Consider the following 20321-nt stretch of genomic DNA (forward strand, 5'->3'; position numbering starts at 1 on the left):
TTCGGCTTTGTAATATTTTATGTTTTGTAACAGACTATTTCTACAATGATGGATGTTAACTGTGGTACATTCAGCTAAATATAAGATAGTAGTCAATAGTAGTAAAATACTCTTTCTGGGATCCACAAATACTCAATAATATCACATTACTTGACAATCATAAGGCGAATGAATAAAAATGAGGCCAAAATTACAGACAAAAGTATCGATGAATCTCTGAGCTACATGAAAGAACAACAGAAAATGACAGGAAATGACATACACATGATGCCTACGCTGTGCCTTTAAGGCCAAAAAGAATCTCTTGAAAACATTAAAGTGAACGCTGCAGCACTTGACAAAGTCAAATCACCTCAAACGTATCGCATCTGCCTTTGACCGAAATATTTATGGAATAATAAAAGTAGTTCTGAGTGCAAAGGGCGTCCGGACAGCGGAAGGGCAGCCAAGGATGTAAAGAGGAAACGAGGAGATTGAAAACAAGGGAAGAGAAGGGAGGTAAGAGAAGAGACAAGCTAGCTTACCTTGACATCAGCCTTCTTGTTGAGGAGACTCTTGGCTGCTGCAGAGAGGCAGAACGACACACCCTCAGATGGAAGAGTACACATCATACACCTTCAGATGACCACAGCTCTCTAAATCTGCTCACGCAAAACACAGCTGCAGATGCACGGTGATGCATGCATGGGCTAAAAAGTCACCTGCTCCTCAAAACGCTCGAAATCTCAAAAATGAACATGCAGACCACAAACAGAGTGACAATGCTTCATCTCTTCACATGTCCTCCCCTTCTCCACCCTTAAGGGGAGAAGAAAAAAAAAAAAACACTGGACAGAATTCATCCCTCCCTCAAAAAAAAAAAAAAACAACCAATCCCTCCCTCCGTCCGGTAAAAAGACATTAAAAACCCAACGAATAAACACACACTGACACACACACACATTAAAAAATCTCCGTCCAACTGGCACCTCCTAACCCTGATCCACTGCCCAAAGCATTAGATAAGCAGAGGGCATCAGGCATGACGGGGGGAAAAAGTCAAACTAATTCTCCATATAATCCAAATACACTCACACACATATGCACGCACAGGCACAGATAGAGGGGGGATTAGGAGTGAAAGCATGAGGGAATAGGAACGCAGGTATGTGATAATGGGTTTGTTAATCTCAAGAGTAGGCTGGATTAGTCGGAATCACTACAGAGTTCATTGATGGTCAGGAATCACGTTAGTGTAGCAGGACAAGAGGGCAAAAATAAACATCCAGAAGCCAGAAATGTGTATGTGTTCTGATGCTTGAATGCTGTTCATTAATGATGAAGGAGGAAGAAACAGCACAAAAAGCAACAGTCCTGCTGACATTAATCCTCCATCAGGGAAACACTGCAGCTCAGACTGGGTGTGTGATCCTCAACTTGAAAGCTACACTGCACAATTATTACTTTTTTTGCACTTCACACTTAAACGCCTCCCTTTCTGCTAGCACATCTGACATCTAGGCTACCGCATACACACCAAACCGCATGCAATTTTCCCCCTAATTCCCCCGGAGGGCATGTGACTGTATGTGTTGCACAACAGAGAAGCCCTAACCCATGACAGGCAAAGATATCTGAACAGTAATACTCTCCACTCCCAGATGAGAGATGAGGCTGCTTACCTTGGCAAACATTTGAGAAGCATTAGAGGGGGGGGGGAGATTTAGAAGGGAGAGATTAAAACAAGCTGAGGGATAGTGGGAGTGTGTGATGTTGTGACTCTGGGGGATTTCCATTTAATCATGTCCGCCACAAGTTCAGTGAGAGGAACCGATGTAAAGTTTTAAGAGAGGAGAGGTCAGAGATGTTAAAAAAGCAGAGAGAAGATGTTAAAATGTGAGTAACGGTACGACTGAGATCAGTTTACCTTGCTCCACAATGCCAGCGGTGGTTCCAGCCACAGCGCTGACGGAAGCGGGGGCTGTAGTCTGCCGACCCACTGAAACACAGAGAGGGGACGGCAGAATGAGAGGGTGAGGGAGATACTTTAGGCTGACGGAGTAGTAACTATACTACTACTAGGCAGCGCTGTTTTTTTAAAGGATAAGGCTGGCAATAATCTATGTATTTCTATATATTGTCAACAAGCCTCATGAAAAGACTAAACAGTGCATCAGTCAACACTTCCTGACTTCCTGTCTGTGGCTCTCTGCTCCAAGCCCATTGGTTGCTACTGCAGACGTAAATCCAAAAAAAAAAAACAACAACTCACAAATATATAGTTTCATTTTTAGGCTAAATCATTTCCTAAAACAAACTGTAGCTTTTAACAAACGTTCAGTGCATTTGTATGTGTATTTATAGAGGAAGACCAACATCATTTTCAAATAGTTTTCTAGTTATTGTAAAAGAAAAAAGATATATATGTTTTAGAGAGAGAGAGTATGTATGATGAACTAGGTTTCTGTCTGTGTGCTGCAGTTTAAGCTCTTTCTGTTTAATGACGTAATGTAACTATCCTGTTCTCTCTCAGTGTTTTTGGACTAAAGAAAAACCTTAAACTTAATTTATTTTACCTTAGTTTATCTTAATATTACCTACCGATATGAGCTTTTCACATATAAACAGGTGTAAGCTTATATGTTCGCTGATATAGAATGTAAAGATGTGTTTGAGCTCATTTAGAAACAGCTACCAGCAGTATATAAAGTAATTCAACTCCACCTTTACCGGCTGCAACATTTAAGTGATGAACACATTAATGCATCAATAATTATAAGTCAATAATATAACATACATTATTCTGAAATGGGCCGTTCTGCATGATGAGTACTTTTACTTTTGATACTTTAAGTATATTTTGATGCTAATACTTAAAATTAAAATAACTAATAATACAATTTTGAATGCAGGACTTTTACTTGTAGTTTTACACAGTGGCATTGCTATTTTTACTCCACCACTGTTGCTTCTAGCGACTCCCCCTCTTTCCAGCGGAGTCTGACAGTAGCTTCTCGTGGCTGTTAGCGTCGTATACCAGCTGTCCATGCTACACTGCGGTGGTCAGTCAGTGCTCCCCCCCCCCGTGTCCCCTGACCACCAGTGTCACGCACTACGTAGCCAAGAGGTGTCCTACAGTCGCTGGCCCTCACTCCTCCGTTGTTGAAATAAGCCGGGAGAGAGGCTTCTAGCAGACCACATGTGGTTACGTGTGACACTGAATATGATAAGTTGCTCACAGAAAAATGTTTTATTACTTCTGTACTTTTTTTTATTTTATTAATGATCAGGCTGTTTCTGTCTGTCATCAAACAAAGAGGCTCACAGTATCACCGGCGTCAAGTCAGCCTGATTTAAGAATTAGGCAAACAAGTTATGAGATTATGGCTAAGGAGGCACAAAAACCAAGCAAATATCTGCGTTTCCTGCTTACTGTAACACTGCCGCCCATCAACCTGCTGTGTGTGTGTGTGTGTGTGTATGTGTGAAGAGACGGCAGATAACAGATGGCATGTCATCCTGTCCTCCTCTCCCGCTCCGAGCGCTGACATGTTCCCTTGACTCTCGTCTTTTCAACAGGCAGCACTCACCAGAGAAGTTCCTGGAGACGAGCATGGTGGTCAAAATGGCACCCTGTGGAGGGAAACGGAAAAGAGAAGGGTGAAAAGAGCGAAAGAGCCTCTTTCAGACCCCTTACGTTAATCTGATGGCAATTTCACATGTCGGTCTAAAGTCTGAATAAGCACCCTGGTCACTTTTAAGTCCAGGTCGGGCCTGTAAGAGTTCTGTCTCACTTCCAACACAAGTCTGATTAACACAAAGGCAGCAGCGCAGGGTGAAACGTGCTGAGACGGAGAGAGAAGTGTGCGTCTCGTACCGCCGTCTAAGATCACTGTAATAAATGTATTATCTCAATCTCCATCTCTTATGCACAAAGAACATGAAATCCGTTTAATAAACCAGGAAGCACAGTGAAGGAGCGGTTGAGGAGATTCTTCTCAGATCAGATCAGCATTTAAAAATAATCTGACCAACAGTCTCTCCCAATACTTTAAATTTTCAACTGCATGGTTGAATAAATAAATATCCAGCAAAACGCTTTACATAGGCTACATGAGCTAATAGGAATTAAACTTCCTGTCATTCAATGCTTGTGCACTGTCGGATTTATGAAACAGGCAGCAGAATTCTCTCTCTGATAACTTTAAATGATGAAACCGATGTGAAAACGTATCAGCGGATTCACTATGAGCGGCCCTCGCACTCACGGTGGTCATTAAGGTAAAATACCTTTCAAAATGCATCAGTGATGCGGCCCGAGAGACAACAGAAAACACTCCTCTTCCCCGCTATTATAACGGCTCTCGCTGTCTATTCAGATTTATTGGCAAGTTACATTATTACCGAAGCTAAATTACATTTTACACAAGAGAGCAAAATAGATAATCACAAGATCTCTCGCGCATGAGGTGCCAAATATCGCACGGCTCTTTCTGTTAATGCGCCGTAATGACTGAACGAAGCCGTAAGGAACATTAACGTAAAAGTCGGCTACGTCTGGATGACAAACAGCCATAGATTAAGCCAGCAACGTTACATATTCAGTGTCTGAAAAGGGTTTTAAGTGGATAAGAGGGGAGGGAATCTGGGGTAAAAAATATAATCTTGCAGTTTTTAGATTTGAAAAGGATGGATGGATTCATGTTCACAAACGTGTGTGATATTATTTGTAAACATCACCAGAAGAAGATGCAGATACTGTAGAGGAGCTACATTTCTTCTTTTTTTTTTGAATCAGAGATGACTTCGAGCAAGTTCACACCTTGAGCTTCCTCCTGGCGTTAAACTTCTTCAGGCACTCGACTGTCTCCTGTCTGTGCATCATAGAGGCCACCGTTGAGCGTTGCTGTGGGGAGACAGAGAAAGAGATGCTGAAAATAAAACAGCAGAAGAGCAGCTCTGACAGTGACAGGTTTATGTGGGCAGGAGCTGTCGGAGATACTCGCTCCCCTGGAACGTGTCGCTTCCGAGGCTCGTTAGGTGACGACACTTTTGACCAAAAACCCCGGAGCTAAATACATTCAGCTCGGCTTTATGGTGTCCTGACAATCATCAGGCTTATGTATAGTGATTCTGTTTTATAATACAGTATATGACAGGACATGGGAAGCAGAGCCGGCTGCTGGCATAGGCAGTACACGGCTCTACAAAGTGGTGGAGGAAGTATTCAGATCCTTTACTTACGTAGAAGTAGCAGTACTGTTATATAAAATACTCCATTTCAAGTAAAAGTCCTGTAATGAAAATGTCACTTAAAGTAAAAGTATGTAACTATTATTAAATGTATTTAAAGTATCAAAGGTAAAAGTATTAGTCATAATTCAGAAAAACGGCCCCTGTGACTGTTATACTATTATATTACTATTATATACTGTGATATAGCATTTCATTGGATTATATCATTACTGACGGTTTCATGTGTAAGTAACATTTTACTGTTTTAGTTTGTCGTTTAACTATTTTATATTTACTGTTGGGTTCAATCTAAAGCAGTGCATCATATTTTATAAGCTAATCATATAAACAATTAGTCGATAATGAAAATAGTCGCTGATTATTTTTCTGTCAGTCGACTAACTGTTGCAGCTCTTAAAGGCTCAAAGAGGAAGAGAGGACCTGATCGGTTATTAGGCAACTCTAAATGGTATTGTGAGAAATATTGCAACATTTATATCATTAATAAATTAGTTTTAATAGTTTTTAGTTTGGAAATAGATGAGTTTTTTGGGTGGGGGTATCTTCAGATGTTGCTTAGGGCGCCACCTAAACTATAGCTGGCACCGATGTGAGAAAATTCATTTTTCTCAACATGATGGGTGAAATATTTGCGTGGCATTTCAAACTTCCCTTGTTGTTATATAAATGTCAGAAAGTGTTTTACTTTATTTTCTTTTTCCCAACTCTTTTATATGCAACAAACCGTCTCAGATAAACTCATTGTCACTTTAACTGCACATATCAGAGCATCCTGATTGTGCTTGTAAGCTGGAGATCCTGATATTTTCGGCGATGAAGAGCACATGCAGGTGCTTATCCCTGAGACGGGATGCTCTTTTGCCCTCCTGTGGGACAAATGTTCAAGACAAGCTGACCCAGTATCTGCACATATCAGAGATTGGATGTTTGGAAACAGATGGTGCTGATATTTGGCAGCTTTGGACAGATGTTCACAAACTCGCTGTTCGAGGATTTACAAATTAAAAATGATTGGAGTATCAAACGGGGGCCATGAAATATTGATTCCTGCGTGCAGTGACGGGGTGCTGGATGTGTATATATATATATGTACTTACGCAGACCCATGGGTGCTTCAGAGCCTCCTGGGCAGTGATTCTCTTGGCTGGGTTGATAGTCAGCATCTGGTTGATCAGATTTTTAGCCTCCGGAGTCACCGTGTCCCACTCTGGGGAGGGAAACTAAAGCGCACACACACATCCATGCATGTCCGTATACATATTAAACACATCAGCAACATAATGTCTGATTTAAAGTGAGAGGACAATAGAGGCAGGCTCACATCGTACGCTCCGGCTTTGATCTGCTGGTAGAGTTTGTGCTGGTCCTCGTCCCAGAACGGAGGGTATCCAACCAAAAGGATGTAGAGGATCACACCTACACGCAGAAACACAACCTTTGTCTGAGTGACAAGAAGGAGGGAGAGGAGGCGGCGGTGAGAAATACACAGACAAAGAGCTTACCACATGCCCAGATGTCAACAGGTTTACCATACGCCTCCTTCCTCAGCACCTCTGGGGACAAGTAGCCGGGGGTCCCTGCAAATCCTGCACACGCAAACACCAGACAAACACTCATCAGGGTCCAGTTTCTTGTAAGTAACGTGTGTTTTGTAAGTAACATGAGAAAGCACACGGCCGTAGGAGAGAGCATCAGTCGTTTCAGCAAGTGTCCCAAAATAACAAATGTTTACGTTCAAGTGACAAAGCGGTCGTAGTAATTATGATAAGAGCAAACACTGGACTTTAACACGAGGGGCCGCTGTTCGTTTCCAGTTTAAAACCGTCAAGGTCAACATCTTTCCCTTTTTTAAAAGCATGACCACGATTGTTCCCGAACTTTAACCACGTGTTTATTATTGTAACCATGACGATTAAGGTCCCCTAATCCTTAACGTATACTTATTTTAACCCAAACAACGATGTTTCCCTGAACCTAACCGAGTCGTGTTTGTGCCTAAACCTAACCAAACGTTTACCACGGCGTCCGTCACGTCATAAAACAGATTTATTTTTCCACAGTGGTTTGTAACAGTTACAGAAGCCACAGACTAATGATGTGGTCCTGCTGATAGGAGGATCAGATCAGGAAACACACCTGTGTGTCGTCGCAGAGGGCAGTTACAAACGACGGACTTTATCGTTTGGAGGACTTATTGGGCTGCAGCGTCTTCCCGTCGCTGTCCATGGTGCTGAAAAGGTCAACCAGTCATTTCTCCCTACACAACAAACACCCAGTAGTTTACCTGTTTTGTCTGATTTAACCCACAGTCCTATCGGATAGGCTCAAGTACCCGCTCCACCGTACTCCCCTTCGACATTTGGGATGGTCTTCATGGAGCGGTTCGACAGTATTTAACGGCGGGAAAACACATTTGGCGGTCTACGTCTATCAAAACACGTAAAAAGAGGAGCAGACTGTGAAGCCGGTCGTGGTGAGGAAAAGAAGGCAACACTTTATTAGGTACACCTGTATAATCTATTGCAATTTAACACAACTATTCTGCAATAAAGTCTCCCTTTACGTAGCTCATCATGTTCAGTTTTTGGTGACATTGTGGGAAATGTGTAAATATGTTTATTACTGAGGTCACAGTTAAAGGTGCTGCTGTACTGGACTACATTAAATTGAGAGGTGTTTCTAAAGTTTTGTCCTCCCTTTTTACAAACATGAGGTTGTCAGAATAGAAACACAATGCAGTCCAGTACAACGCCACCACTAACTGTGACCTCAGTGCAAACACATATAATAACGCCTCTTGACAGCGTCAATAAAACCTGAAAATTATAGGCATCATTATATGGCTCAGCTGTTGTATTAGACTGCACAGGTGTACCTAATAAAGTGGACATTGTCATTTCATGCTGTATTGTGATTGGTTGGTTTGTAGCTGGAGGTCGTAGCAGCAGTCACTCTGTGAGGATTTAGTGCTACATTTGGTTGTCCGTCTTTGGTTGGCCGTTGGTGGACTTTGGTCTGACTCCCAAAATCACAAAGTGTAAAAGGGCCTTCAGCTAATGTAATGTTTGTAAATTAATGCGACACCATACCTGTCAGTGACAAAATAATAATGAATCATGTCCGAAACAGAGGAAATAAATCTGAAAAAGAGTCCAAAATATTCAATTTACTGCTCACTATAGAGTAAACGTTAATATAGAGGGAATAGTGACTGAAGACAGCAAATATGGAGTGTTTTTAGACAGAGTCTAAGGATCACAGCACTGAGTGCATTATGAATTTTAAATTAAAGTAATTTAATTTAAAGTCAGAGCTTTTAGCTTGCCGCAGCCTCTTAATGACAGATCTTCAGATTGGCTCTGGGTCAAAGTAAGTATAAGAAAGTCGTTTCACGCACTTGGTTCTGGCCTGAAGTTGCTGTTTAACTATCCTAAAAATCCAGCAGTAACTGTCCTTGTTAGCTCCCTGAACAGAAGAAGAATATACACACTAGAATAAAAAAAATAAATAAAAAAACAAGATATGGAAACTGGAAACAAAAAGATCAAGAAAAGTGTCCTTTCAGTCAGATGAGGTATAAGACCAATATTAGAGGAAGACTTGTTCACTGGACTCAAGAGCACGCTGGCAAAAAGGATAAAATGACAGTATGGACGAACAGTCTTCAGGAAGCCGCCATTCTTTTCTCCATCAAAGTGGTTTGCAGCCGTCGGTGTGACAGCTCTGCTGCGCATCACAGCTGTCAGGCAACAGAGCGCTTCAAGAGGAGGAAGACCAGGAGGACGGCAACAGACGGGCGGGTGTTACTGCAGATTTCCTTTAAAAGAAAATACTGGACTCTCTAAGATTCTCTTAGGCTACCATATGCGGGTACCAGTTAACCTACGATTAGTTAAAAGGGAAGATTTAATTTAGGGTGCATAAGATGGGTTTCATTTTCATGTTTTAATCAACGTGCTTCGGGGCCAGATGCCAGTGCCTTTCTGGAGACTTTAGGCCTGGACATGTGCAATAACTGCTGCAGCTGCTGTTGATAAAGAGCAGACTTGTGCTGCACTCTGTCCAAGGCTTAGGATACCACTGATCACAACAAGAAATCAGTTTATATATATATATATATATATATATATATATATATATATATATATATATATATATATATATATATAGATGATATATATATATATATATATATATATAAGATAAGGCCCCAACAGATGACTCAGGGAATGTCTCAGGCAATGGGGAACAGAGGAAGAGGGGCTGGAGGAGGGACCATCATGGGAGGACAAACCCCTACATGGGATGTACCACCGGAACATAACTGAAGTGGCTGATATCAAGAAATCCTACTAATGGCTAGAGCGGGCTGGACTGAAGGACAGCACAGAGGCACTCATCATGGCTGCACAGGAGCAGGCCCTGAGCACCAGAGCAATAGAGGCCCAGATCTACCACACCAGACAAGACCCAAGGTGTAGGCTGTGCAAAGAGGCCCCTGAGACAATCCAGCACATAACTGCAGGGTGTAAGATGCTGGCAGGAAAAGCATACATGGAGCGCCATAACCAAGTAGCTGGCATAGTGTACAGGAACATCTGCACTGAGTATGGACTGGAAACCCCGAGGTCAAAGTGGGAAACACCTCCCAAGGTGGTAGAGAATGACCGAGCCAAGATCCTGTGGGACTTCCAGATCCAGACTGACAGGATGGTAATGGCGAACCAGCCTGACATCGTGGTGGTGGACAAACAGCAGAGGAAAGCCGTCGTGGTTGACGTGGCGATACCAAGTGATGGCAACATCAGGAAAAAGGAACATGAGAAACTAGAGAAGTACCAAGGGCTCAGAGAAGAGCTGGAGAAGGCCTGGAAGGTGAAGGCGACAGTGGTGCCCGTGGTCATCGGAGCACTCGGGGCAATGACCCCCCAAACTGGAGGAGTGGCTACAGCAGATCCCTGGAAGAACACCAGACATCTCGGTCCAGAAGAGCGCAGTACTGGGAACAGCAAAGACACTGCGCAGAACCCTCAAGCTCCCAGGCCTCTGGTAGAGGACCCGAGCTCAAAGGACGGGACCACCCGCGGAGGGTGAAGGACGAAGTTTTTTACTGTATGTTGTCAGTGTTTGCTTTGGCTGGTGTACTTACTGGGTCAAAACTGAGATTACAAACAAGAAGACAGGCGCACACGATGATTTGAGCTCTCCTTACTATTATCTTTGTGTAGCGATTCGAATCACAGTGTAACGATCAGCGTGCTGAGGTTACAGGACTACTCGTTGCTGTGAGCTTTGGTAGTCTGGTCATTTGCCGTCACCACATCTGGACCCACGAAAGAGAGGCAGCTAACACTAGCTGGACTCCCTCCTTTCTATAACGTAAGACAAACGCAACACTGAGTGTGGAGGAGCTGCCGATGACTCAGCAGGTGTTGAAATAACATGAACAAGAGCTAACAGCTAGTGGGAATCAATGCTAACGATAGCAGCGTGGAAGCTAGTTAGCCTAGTTTGCTAGCTTTCATTTTCTGAGTGGAGTGCAAACTGAACAGCACGATGGGTCTTCTCAAATGTTGAATGGTGTTGGAAATCACAACGAACGGTGCGAGGGCTTGTTGAAAAAGCTGGAAATAACATTGTTGGTAGGAGATGCAGGGCTACGACCACTGAAGCCACACCTGCCTCTACATGGATCGCCAGCAGGTGATGATGTTAACCTTTTGCCTGGGAAACGTAGCTTTAGCCGCACTCTTTTAGCACAATGTCACGTATGTAGCTATCAAGTGCATATTTAAGACTCCTTTATAGAACTTCGTTTTAAAACGAGTCAGACGGAAACATTAAAAAGTCAGCCGGAGAAGGAGTTTTCAACCAACTCAGGGAGCTAATGTTAGCTTAATAAGCTAGCTAGCTATTATTATTTCAGCTGGCAAAATACGACAGTTGTCGGCTAGCAACAAAAAGCTGCTTTTGTCTGATTCTGTTGAAATCAAGGAACCATTATTTAAAAAATTACCACAAATTTCAGCTGCACATGTGCAGCGCTAGAACAGAAAGCTCGACAAGCGCTAAGGGGGGTGGGGCTTAGCGAATGGCCACTTGTCTTGTTGTGATGTTAATAAATAAATAATAAAACTTTATTTATAGAGCACTTATCAAAACAAAGTACCAAGTGCTTCACAACAAGAGAAATAAAATACCACAGTATTGTATTTATGTAATTTGTTCGCAGGTATCTCTCGTAAAAGAGATCTTGAATGATCTTCCTGAATGAATGAGTAACTAAGTCCATGTGTGCACACGCAGGTGTGTGTTGTGTGTGTGTGTGTGTGTGTGTAACATACCAAACCAAGCCTGCTGTTCTCCTTGAACCTCAATAGCCAGTCCGAAGTCAGCCAGCTTCACTGCTGCGTTCTTACACTTGCTGGCCAGCAGCAGGTTCTCTGGCTGCATGTATAACACAAACACCGAACGCAGCCACGTCAGTCACATTTCTTAAACACATCTCTCAGTCTGTGACGATGTAAACATCCTCGGTGTGCCAGAATAAAGCAACAAGCTGAAGAAGCTTCCTTTTATTTTCTTGTGTTTTCATTTTGTGGATTTTGGTGGAAAAAGTTAGGCGGAAACTTTTTAACGGGGGGTTTTAAAGAAGGGGGTCACGTTTGTAAAATGAGTAAAAATTTGACTCACATTTAAAGCCCCGGTTCTTGGCATTATTACATTATTAATAGCTACATTGTTTATTCAGTGTAATAAATTAATGGCAAACTACTTATATTCTGTTGTAACTCCAAATAGGTTACGACTATGGGCGGATTATAAATAAATGGGAATTTTGTGTCTCTTTGTAGTCATTTTACGTCTGTAGTCATCTTACATCTCTTTGTAGTCTTTTTGTGAATCTTTGTGGTTGTTTTGAGTCAATATGTGGTCATTTTTTGTCTGTTTATGGTTGTTTTATGTCTCTTTGTGGTCGTTTTTTGTTTCTTTGTGGTCATTTTTTGTCTCTTTGTGGTCATTTTTTGTTTCTTTGTGGTCATTTTGCATTTCTTTTTAGTCGTTTGATTGACTTTCCAACAAGAAATGTCAACAGTCACTTCATACAGAGGTTCTGGTCCAGGGGCCCTGGACCTGTACCCAGTAGGCCCGTTCACCTATCACCTTCTGACTCTGGTAGGGGGACACCAAGGGGGCCAATCAGATTTCGGGTGGGGACTGTGCCACCGCTCTGGCCTCGCGCCTGCATTTAGGGGGTAAAGTTACCCTCCCTTACTTATGTTAAAGAAAGTGTGACAGACCACTGAGATGCAACCAGTTAAACCCGGATCAGAGGACTAAGAATAGCAATGGATGCAGCGCACACACATTCGTAGCAACACTCATACATATTCTAATACACACACATAAATGCGCACACTCAGAGGCTGAGACAGACAGATGGGACTTAAAAAATGTCTATAAGCCATTTTTTTTTTTTGCCATTTGTTTACTTGAGAAAGACCAAACACAGCTTGTCTTTTTGCAACGGTCGTGTCTTTCCTACTCAGACGCTGATGTAACAGCAATCTGACAAACATGGACAACACAGGGACAACAGCTCCTTGTTGTATAATGAGTTCATGCTGATAGTGATTGATTTGTGCCATCAACCATTAATCATTCCACCACAGTGGCACAGAAACAGCTGTATGTTGTGCTCCAGCTGCAGGAGAGTCATCATGTCACCCTCTGCTGGCTGATTTAAAAACTCAATTAGAGAAGGCTTGACTTATGAACAGGAAGTGGAACCTACTTAAAGGGGCTGACCTCTGCAATAAAGTCATGCACCTCGCAGCTCCCAATATTGAAATATACCCTAAATCCTTTTGTTAAAGACATAATGAGAGTCTGGTACGAGGTAAAAGCCGGTTTGTTCCTTCTTTGTCAGGTTTCACACCACTTTGGATCGATCAGACATGTAACTCCAGGAAGAAGAGAAGCAATAGTTATACATTTTGGGAAATAAACTTGTTTACTTTCTTGCAGAGAGTTAGATGAGAAGATTGATACCATTTCCATGACTGTGCGGTAAATATGCAGCTACATTAGCTTAGCTTAGCATAAAGATTGGAAGCAGGGGGGAAACAGCTAGCCTGGCTCTGTCCAAAAAACAGCCTTCCAACATGTGAAAATGATAAGTTTGAAAATTTGGTACAGACATGTTCCCCTCAGGATGAATTATAATAACTTTGGTGATCCTCTGGCTTTTAATCTAGCGCCATCATCAGGTCAAAATTTCAAGTTGTCCAATTCTTTGGTTTATGACCAAATACCTGCAAAACTTATGACATTCCCATCAGCCTCAGCTGCACTTTGTTTACTGCTAATTAACAAATGTTAGCATGCTAACACACTAAGCTAAGTCGGTGACCACAGTAAACATTTTAGCTGCTAAACAGCAACTAGCGTGTCTGTAGACTCCTGTTTAGGTATGTATATATCTGTTTTATTTTGTTCTTTGTTTTTGTGTTCTTTTTTAATTTATTATTAATTTATTTATATTATATATCGAGACAAAAGTAGATACAGATGAAGGATCATGGGTTGCTAAATACGGGTTTTGCTTGAACTTCATTACTCCATCTCTTTCCCCATTTCTCTTCTTCATCATCGTTTAACATCTTGTTTAGGTCCACCACTAACAATTATGTTCATTATTGATTAATCTGCGGATTTAAAAAAAAAAAATCATTAACCAACTGTCTATAGAAAATCAAAAGTTCCCAGAGCCCAAAGTGACATCTTCTAATGTCTCGTTTTGTTTGACCAACGATCCAAACTCCAAAGATATTCAATTCATGATATAAAACCAATATAAGCAGAAAATCCTCACATTGGAGAAGCTAGAGCCAGCAAATGTTTGGCATTTCTGCTTAAAAGAAATTACTTAACAATTAATCAACTATCAGCATAGTTGCCAATTCATTTTCAGTCAATCCACTAATTGATCGACTAATCGTTGCAGCTCTAATCTTTTCAAAAGATTCTCAAAAGATAACATGATAACTAGATAGCTAACTTAAACTAAACCATTAAAATAAATTCTGAATAACATTTACGTTTCATTACTGACAACCTTCTTTTTTTAAAGGTGAACTAGATTTTGAGATTTTGTCTAAAAGAAATGGTGCTCGTTGACATTTTGCCTCCTTGTTAGTAAGGTCAGGTTGTTTTGCTCATTTATTTTCCTTCCTACATCACAAAGATTTATTTAATTGGGGAATAAAATAATTAGAATCACTGCAGTAAGAAAGACACAATATGTAAGCTTGGTATCCTTTTTTGTTGTTTCCTTTATAAAACCCATGTAGAGTACACTCACTCACTGGACATGACATTTTGAGGCACACTGAGGATCAAATATCGACCCTAAAGATTTTAGGTGTCATTCTCCTCCTGGCTTTCAGGATAGTAGATACCTGCTTGTATCTTTTAGCCTTCTTATATGAACAACTAATGAGAGAACGACAACAATGACAACATCTCAGTGCCTTTTCCTTTGTAATGACTTAATAAACCTCCACTAGGGAAATCATCACACCACAACCTGACGACCTTTCCCATCTGGCCTGCTCTGTGTGGGCAACCTTTAATACACTTCTGTAGGGTAAAGTAATTGTGGGGTTCCCCAAAGAGTCCCACTGCAATAATATCTGGTGAGCCGAGGCCAGTAGGAGGAAGGAACATGTTTCATAAAAATGTATATACATGATATGAACTTTACACCGATAAAATTAGAATCACAATGTTGTTTTGCATCTTAAAAAGATGCCAGTACTCCAATCAGATGTCATTTTGTCCAATCACAGCATGCATGTCTGTATGTCCTCAATTAAGTCAGTCGAAAAACCTGTTTGTAGATACATTTGCTGATCTTGCTGTGAGGAAAGTTTGAAATCCACAAATTCTTAACCCTAACCTTAATTTATCAACGTTCAGATTTATATCTATAGTTAAGATTGTATGTAATTCGCAGTACCATATCATGCCTATAACTTGCAGCAACTCAATGAACTTCAAGAGCAACTTAACACGAGGCTGAAAAGCAGTGTTTCACTGCACTTTCTGGTTGAAAGTTCAAAGTCTGTTGCACCCGTGACCACACCCAACAGTGATGTCACGCTGCACTGACACACCCTAGAGTACACATCTACATCACTGCTGCAAGGTGAGAACTGGAGGTCAGCAAAAACAAGATTTTCAGCTGCTGTTAAGTTTCTCTTTCACTTAAAAGTTCAATTAAAAAATATTCTCTAATAAAATGAATACAGTAGCTGCACTCAAATGCATGCACATGTCATTAGTTTAATGAAACACAAGAAGGCAGATGCTCATGCATGTATTGATAGATCGGGCCCACAGACATGCACAGACATGCTGGGTTTAAATATGTCTTACTGCACTTACCAGCCTGCAGAATCTAGTACAACAGTCAGACGCAGACAACTTTAAATCCCTCAAACACCCACGCACACACACACACAGACGCATAGACACATACACAGACACACACCCCTGCAGGTGACTCACCTTGAGGTCTCTGTGTACCACCCCCATCTGATGGCAGTGGAGCACGGCCTCCAGGATCTGCTGGATGCAATGACTGCACGCAAACAGCAGGGGGAGCAGGTTAGTCTGAGCACAATCAGCCCCCAACTGTCACATCCATGCAGAGGCAGCAACATCTCAATTCGGGCCACACACACACACACACACACACACACACACACACACACACACACACACACACACACACACACACACACACACACATCACAATCATTGCAGTCACAGACACACGTATTCAGTTTAGGAATTATCTCTCGCCGCACGCTCACCACATTCACATGCACACACAAGAGTGTGAAGAGTGAACCTGTCTGTGAACTACGGAGGGAGAAGGTGTGCAGTTTGCTATTTTCTGTTTCCAAGAAAGGGCCAAACATTAGTCAGGCAGTGTAGGAGTGAGCTGCAGCTCCATGTGGGAGGCACTGTGTCTAACCTGCACATTCTCCTGTGTAATTTATTCGGCAACGGCAGCAACGCCGCCTTTGACAAAACATTTTAGCAGGTTTCCAAGCGTCAGAAGTAGACACTGCTCTGCTGTTACTCCACTGAACTCTACTCTCTTTCACTTTCTCTCTCTTTCATGCTAACTCACTCACTCACTCACTCACTCTCCACAAGTATGCTGCTCTGTCTGCTACGACCCACAGGAAACAGTTCTTGATCAGACCGTCTAAAATAGTGCAACAAGAGTCCAAAAAAGCAAAACCTGAAGACAGGCAGACACGCAAAAAGAGACAGACTGACAGACAGACAGCAGGCGCAGGCAAGTCGTTTTAAATCACAGGCAAAAAATAATAACAATAAAACACGAGCATGTAACGAGCAACCCTTTACAGAGGGTGCAGGTCAGTGCAACACAATGAGACACACACACACACCTTGAGGTCCCTGTGCACTATGTCATGTTGGTGGGTGTAAGACACACTGTCTAGAATCTGATGGATACAGTGACTGTGGAGACAAAACAACAGGGTGAGGAGCAGATAAAGGAGGGAACACAGGAAGGAAGACGGCAATACAGAGAAGTACAGCGAGTAGGGGAACATCTGACAGGAGGAGGTGGCTTTTAGGAACAGGTAAGTGAGAAAGATTATATAGTCAGTTCACCAAAAATAAAAAACATATTTCCTGACTTCCTCACTCTAACTTGCTATGCAGATAGTTTCGATTTTGAGATATCTGTCGCTGAGATATCTGCCGCTACTCGAATACAGTGGAGGTGAATGGAATTTCATTTGTGTTCACAGCATTAAAAAATTATATTTAAACATGACTAAAGGGCAACGCAACACAACAGCATGTGACACACGTCAGAACACCTGCACTCATAGTTTTTCATATAAGCACACCAGCAGCATTTTGGTGCACGTCATCGCAGGCTGACTCGTATACGTCACGGTCCTATTTCCCAGCATAGATGTTTTTAGAAAGGCAGCAATTTTATTAAATTCATCCGTGGGATCATCGCATCCCGACTACTACTTCTGTCTGTGTGTGCTACGGCCGTCAGTTGATGCACGTCAAATGACACCTGACGTTACCAATGTGTGTTGCACTAACGAGCCTACAGCCATGTGAGCATCTCTGTGAGGCTTTGGAGCTAAATGCTAACATAAGCATGCTAACATGCTCACAGTGACAATGCTAACAAGCTGGTGTTTAGCAGGTATATAATGTTGAATATATTCACCATCTAAGTTTAGCGTGTTAGCATGCTAACTTTTTCTAATTAACACTAAACACAAAGTACAGCTAAGGCTGAAGGGGATGTCTTTTGTCATAAACCAAAGTTATTATAATTCATCCTGAGGGGAACATGAATGTCTGAACCAAATTTAATGGCAATCCATCCAAAAGTTGTCGAGACATTTCACTCAAAACCAAAAATGTCAACCTGTTGGTGGTGCTAGAGGAAAAGTCAGGGGATCACCAAGTCATTAGGATACATCTTCTGGGGACAATGAATGTCTGAATCAAACAAGGGGCCAGTCCAGCAAGTAGATATCAAGCTACAGTATATCACAGAATATGTGACAAATTTTACCTGCTGGGGGAACTAGAGGAAAAGTAAGGGGGTCACCAAAGTCAGGAGGGTTGATCCTCTGGGGACCATAAATGTCTGTACAAATTTTAATGGCAATCCATCAAATAGAAGTTGAAGTGGAAGCAGACATCTGAGAGACAGATAAATCAAAACCTGGATGCATAAAATCAAAACTCTCCGTATGGTTGGATACCACGAGCGGTAAAGTGAGAAAATATGTTTTTTTGGTATTTCGGTGAACCTACCCTTTAACAGGGTGGAGAAAGAAGGGAGGGATTGAGCGTTTCTGTGTGCAGATGGAGTACAGAGAGGAAACTGTCAGTGAGATACTGTTGGACAGTAATCAAGCAATGCTAATCACACACCCACACACAAACACACAGAGTGACACACACACACATAATTTCTGCAAAGAAACAAGGGAGAATGAAGGCAGATGAGAGGGTAGAAAAGAAAATAATAGGGAAAGTAAAGCTAAAGAATACAGCGGAAAAAACACAGATAATCAATACATTGAGATGATTATCAGGGATCTTATGTGCCACCATTGTGGTTGCATATGTGCCATTTCAAACTGGAAATTCAGTATGGAAGCACTGGTGTGAATACAAACAATAGGCAGGTTGGTGGCACTTATTTAGTGCCAGTGCAGCAAATCCTGCCTCATCGAAATTCATCAAACATCAATTTAGTTTCATTTTTAACCTCAAATCAGCTATGATTCACTTAAATAATACCTAATTCATTTTCAAAACAGCATTTTTACAGCATTAATTGATTAAAGCCAAGTTCATTAAAGTGTTAATCCTGAAAATCACCCATGTTGGTGGATTTGGTGTAACTTGGTTACACCAGTATATGTATTTTCATAATGCATTATTAAAAATAAAACAGAAGCTGTGTCCCAATACTAAATACTAATTCTAATCAGGTTTTGAGTATGTAGTGCATCCTCACTGGTAAAGGGACGAATATATGATATCTGTATGCAGTAGGCAAGATACTCTTCAGTGACCTTGAAAATAGCATATATTTTGTTTTGTTGGCATTTAAAACAAGCATATTGTAATGTAGATTTTCAATGACCGAATTAAGTAGAACCATTGTATATAAAATGGTATCATCTGCATAGAAATGTATATATGATGTGAAATGGCAGTGATGAGAATATTTCTGTTGATAGTGAATAAAAGAGGACCAAGAATAGACCCCTGTGGAACACCTTTTTGGGCACTTGATTTGGAAGCACAAGATACTACTGCCTCAGTTCTACCAGAGAGATAAAATCATAAACTTAAATCTATCTCACGGTTTAATGGACTGTTCATCTAGTCATGAAAAGGATAGTCAGGATAGTATGGTGAGAAAGAAACATCTGCTTTAATGTAAGACAGCTCACACAGTTACTGCATGTTTACAACTGGTTTAACAAATGATGACAAAGTTTGTTCAGTGATTTGTTGCTCAGTATAAGTGTTTAATGTGTGTTTAGTTGCAGTATGTGACTCAGTGACAGTTGCTAATGAAGAGACTGAAGGCTGTGGATGGAAAATGTAGCACGTTTTTTTAATTTTCAGAGAAAATAAATCACAAACAGATGTAAGTGATTCACAGATTAGGACAGTTTCTTTTCATCCCCCCTGTGGCTGATCATACTCAAATCTTGTATGTAATCTTGTATGTCACAGTTCTGTATAAGTGAGGCTTTGGCTATATAATATTAATTTTTGTGGTGTCTGGCAAAATATGCCAGGGATTTGGCAGCAGAAATTTCATACATGCTAATGTTACTACAGTGAGGCGGATCTGCTCTTAACTTGTGCTGCCCATTGATGGTCTGGGACAATGTAGGAATTAGCAAATTTAGTAGTCGTGCTGTTACTGCTATTAGTGCTACTAGCTGCCATTTCACACTGGAATTTAATGGGTCATGTTAGCTAGCTAGTATGTTTTAGAAATAAACATAAATAATTCTTCATCTATACAAAATTCAATCCGTAACCTCTGTTTTGTAACGTCAATGATATTGTATCATAGTATCTCTTTGCTCTTGTTGTCTGTACATATTATGTCACCTTTGCATTAATAATTTGCCCTAATGAAAAAAAAAGAAACGTGAGGATGAGTGTCACATACAAATTTACTTCTAATACAGTCCTTTTATTGTTTTTAGGTAAATTGTATTACATCTAAATGTTAAAAATGTCTATATATCAGCTATAGTGGCAATTGGTTTTCTGCCCTAGAGCTGCACACGCATCCTAAATTGCAATTTGACTGACGACTGTTGATGCACATTTTGTATCATTACTTGTTAGTACAAAACAGTAAAGTTCATTCATTTCTTGTATGCTAACTGCAAGAACAGTATACTATGAAGATTATAGTATGTACTGTATACTATTAGCATGTAGAATGAAATTGGGACGTA

The 20321-nt window shown here is 41.2% G+C and overlaps 1 protein-coding gene across 7 annotated transcripts in view; it reads right to left on the bottom strand.

Moving 5' to 3' along the window:
* LOC122865659 (calcium/calmodulin-dependent protein kinase type II subunit beta) overlaps positions 1–20321 on the bottom strand; it is a 51955-nt gene that overhangs the window by 20963 nt on the left and 10671 nt on the right. For 3 of the 7 annotated variants that reach the window (XM_044174403.1, XM_044174401.1, XM_044174398.1), the window contains exons 6-14: positions 15808–15880; positions 11580–11682; positions 6738–6821; positions 6557–6651; positions 6333–6455; positions 4802–4885; positions 3570–3612; positions 1907–1978; positions 525–559 (exon numbers count right to left, since the gene is read on the bottom strand). In XM_044174403.1, coding sequence (XP_044030338.1) covers positions 525–559; positions 1907–1978; positions 3570–3612; positions 4802–4885; positions 6333–6455; positions 6557–6651; positions 6738–6821; positions 11580–11682; positions 15808–15880 — 712 coding nt within the window. Of the gene's footprint in view, positions 1–524; positions 563–1906; positions 1979–3569; positions 3613–4801; positions 4886–6332; positions 6456–6556; positions 6652–6737; positions 6822–11579; positions 11683–15807; positions 15881–16724; positions 16798–20321 lie in introns of those variants that run through there. The other 4 variants (XM_044174402.1, XM_044174400.1, XM_044174397.1 and 1 more) reach the window with 2 other exon arrangements.

The sequence above is a fragment of the Siniperca chuatsi genome, linkage group LG18, assembly GCF_020085105.1.
Source record: "Siniperca chuatsi isolate FFG_IHB_CAS linkage group LG18, ASM2008510v1, whole genome shotgun sequence".
NCBI classification, from domain to species: domain Eukaryota; kingdom Metazoa; phylum Chordata; class Actinopteri; order Centrarchiformes; family Sinipercidae; genus Siniperca; species Siniperca chuatsi.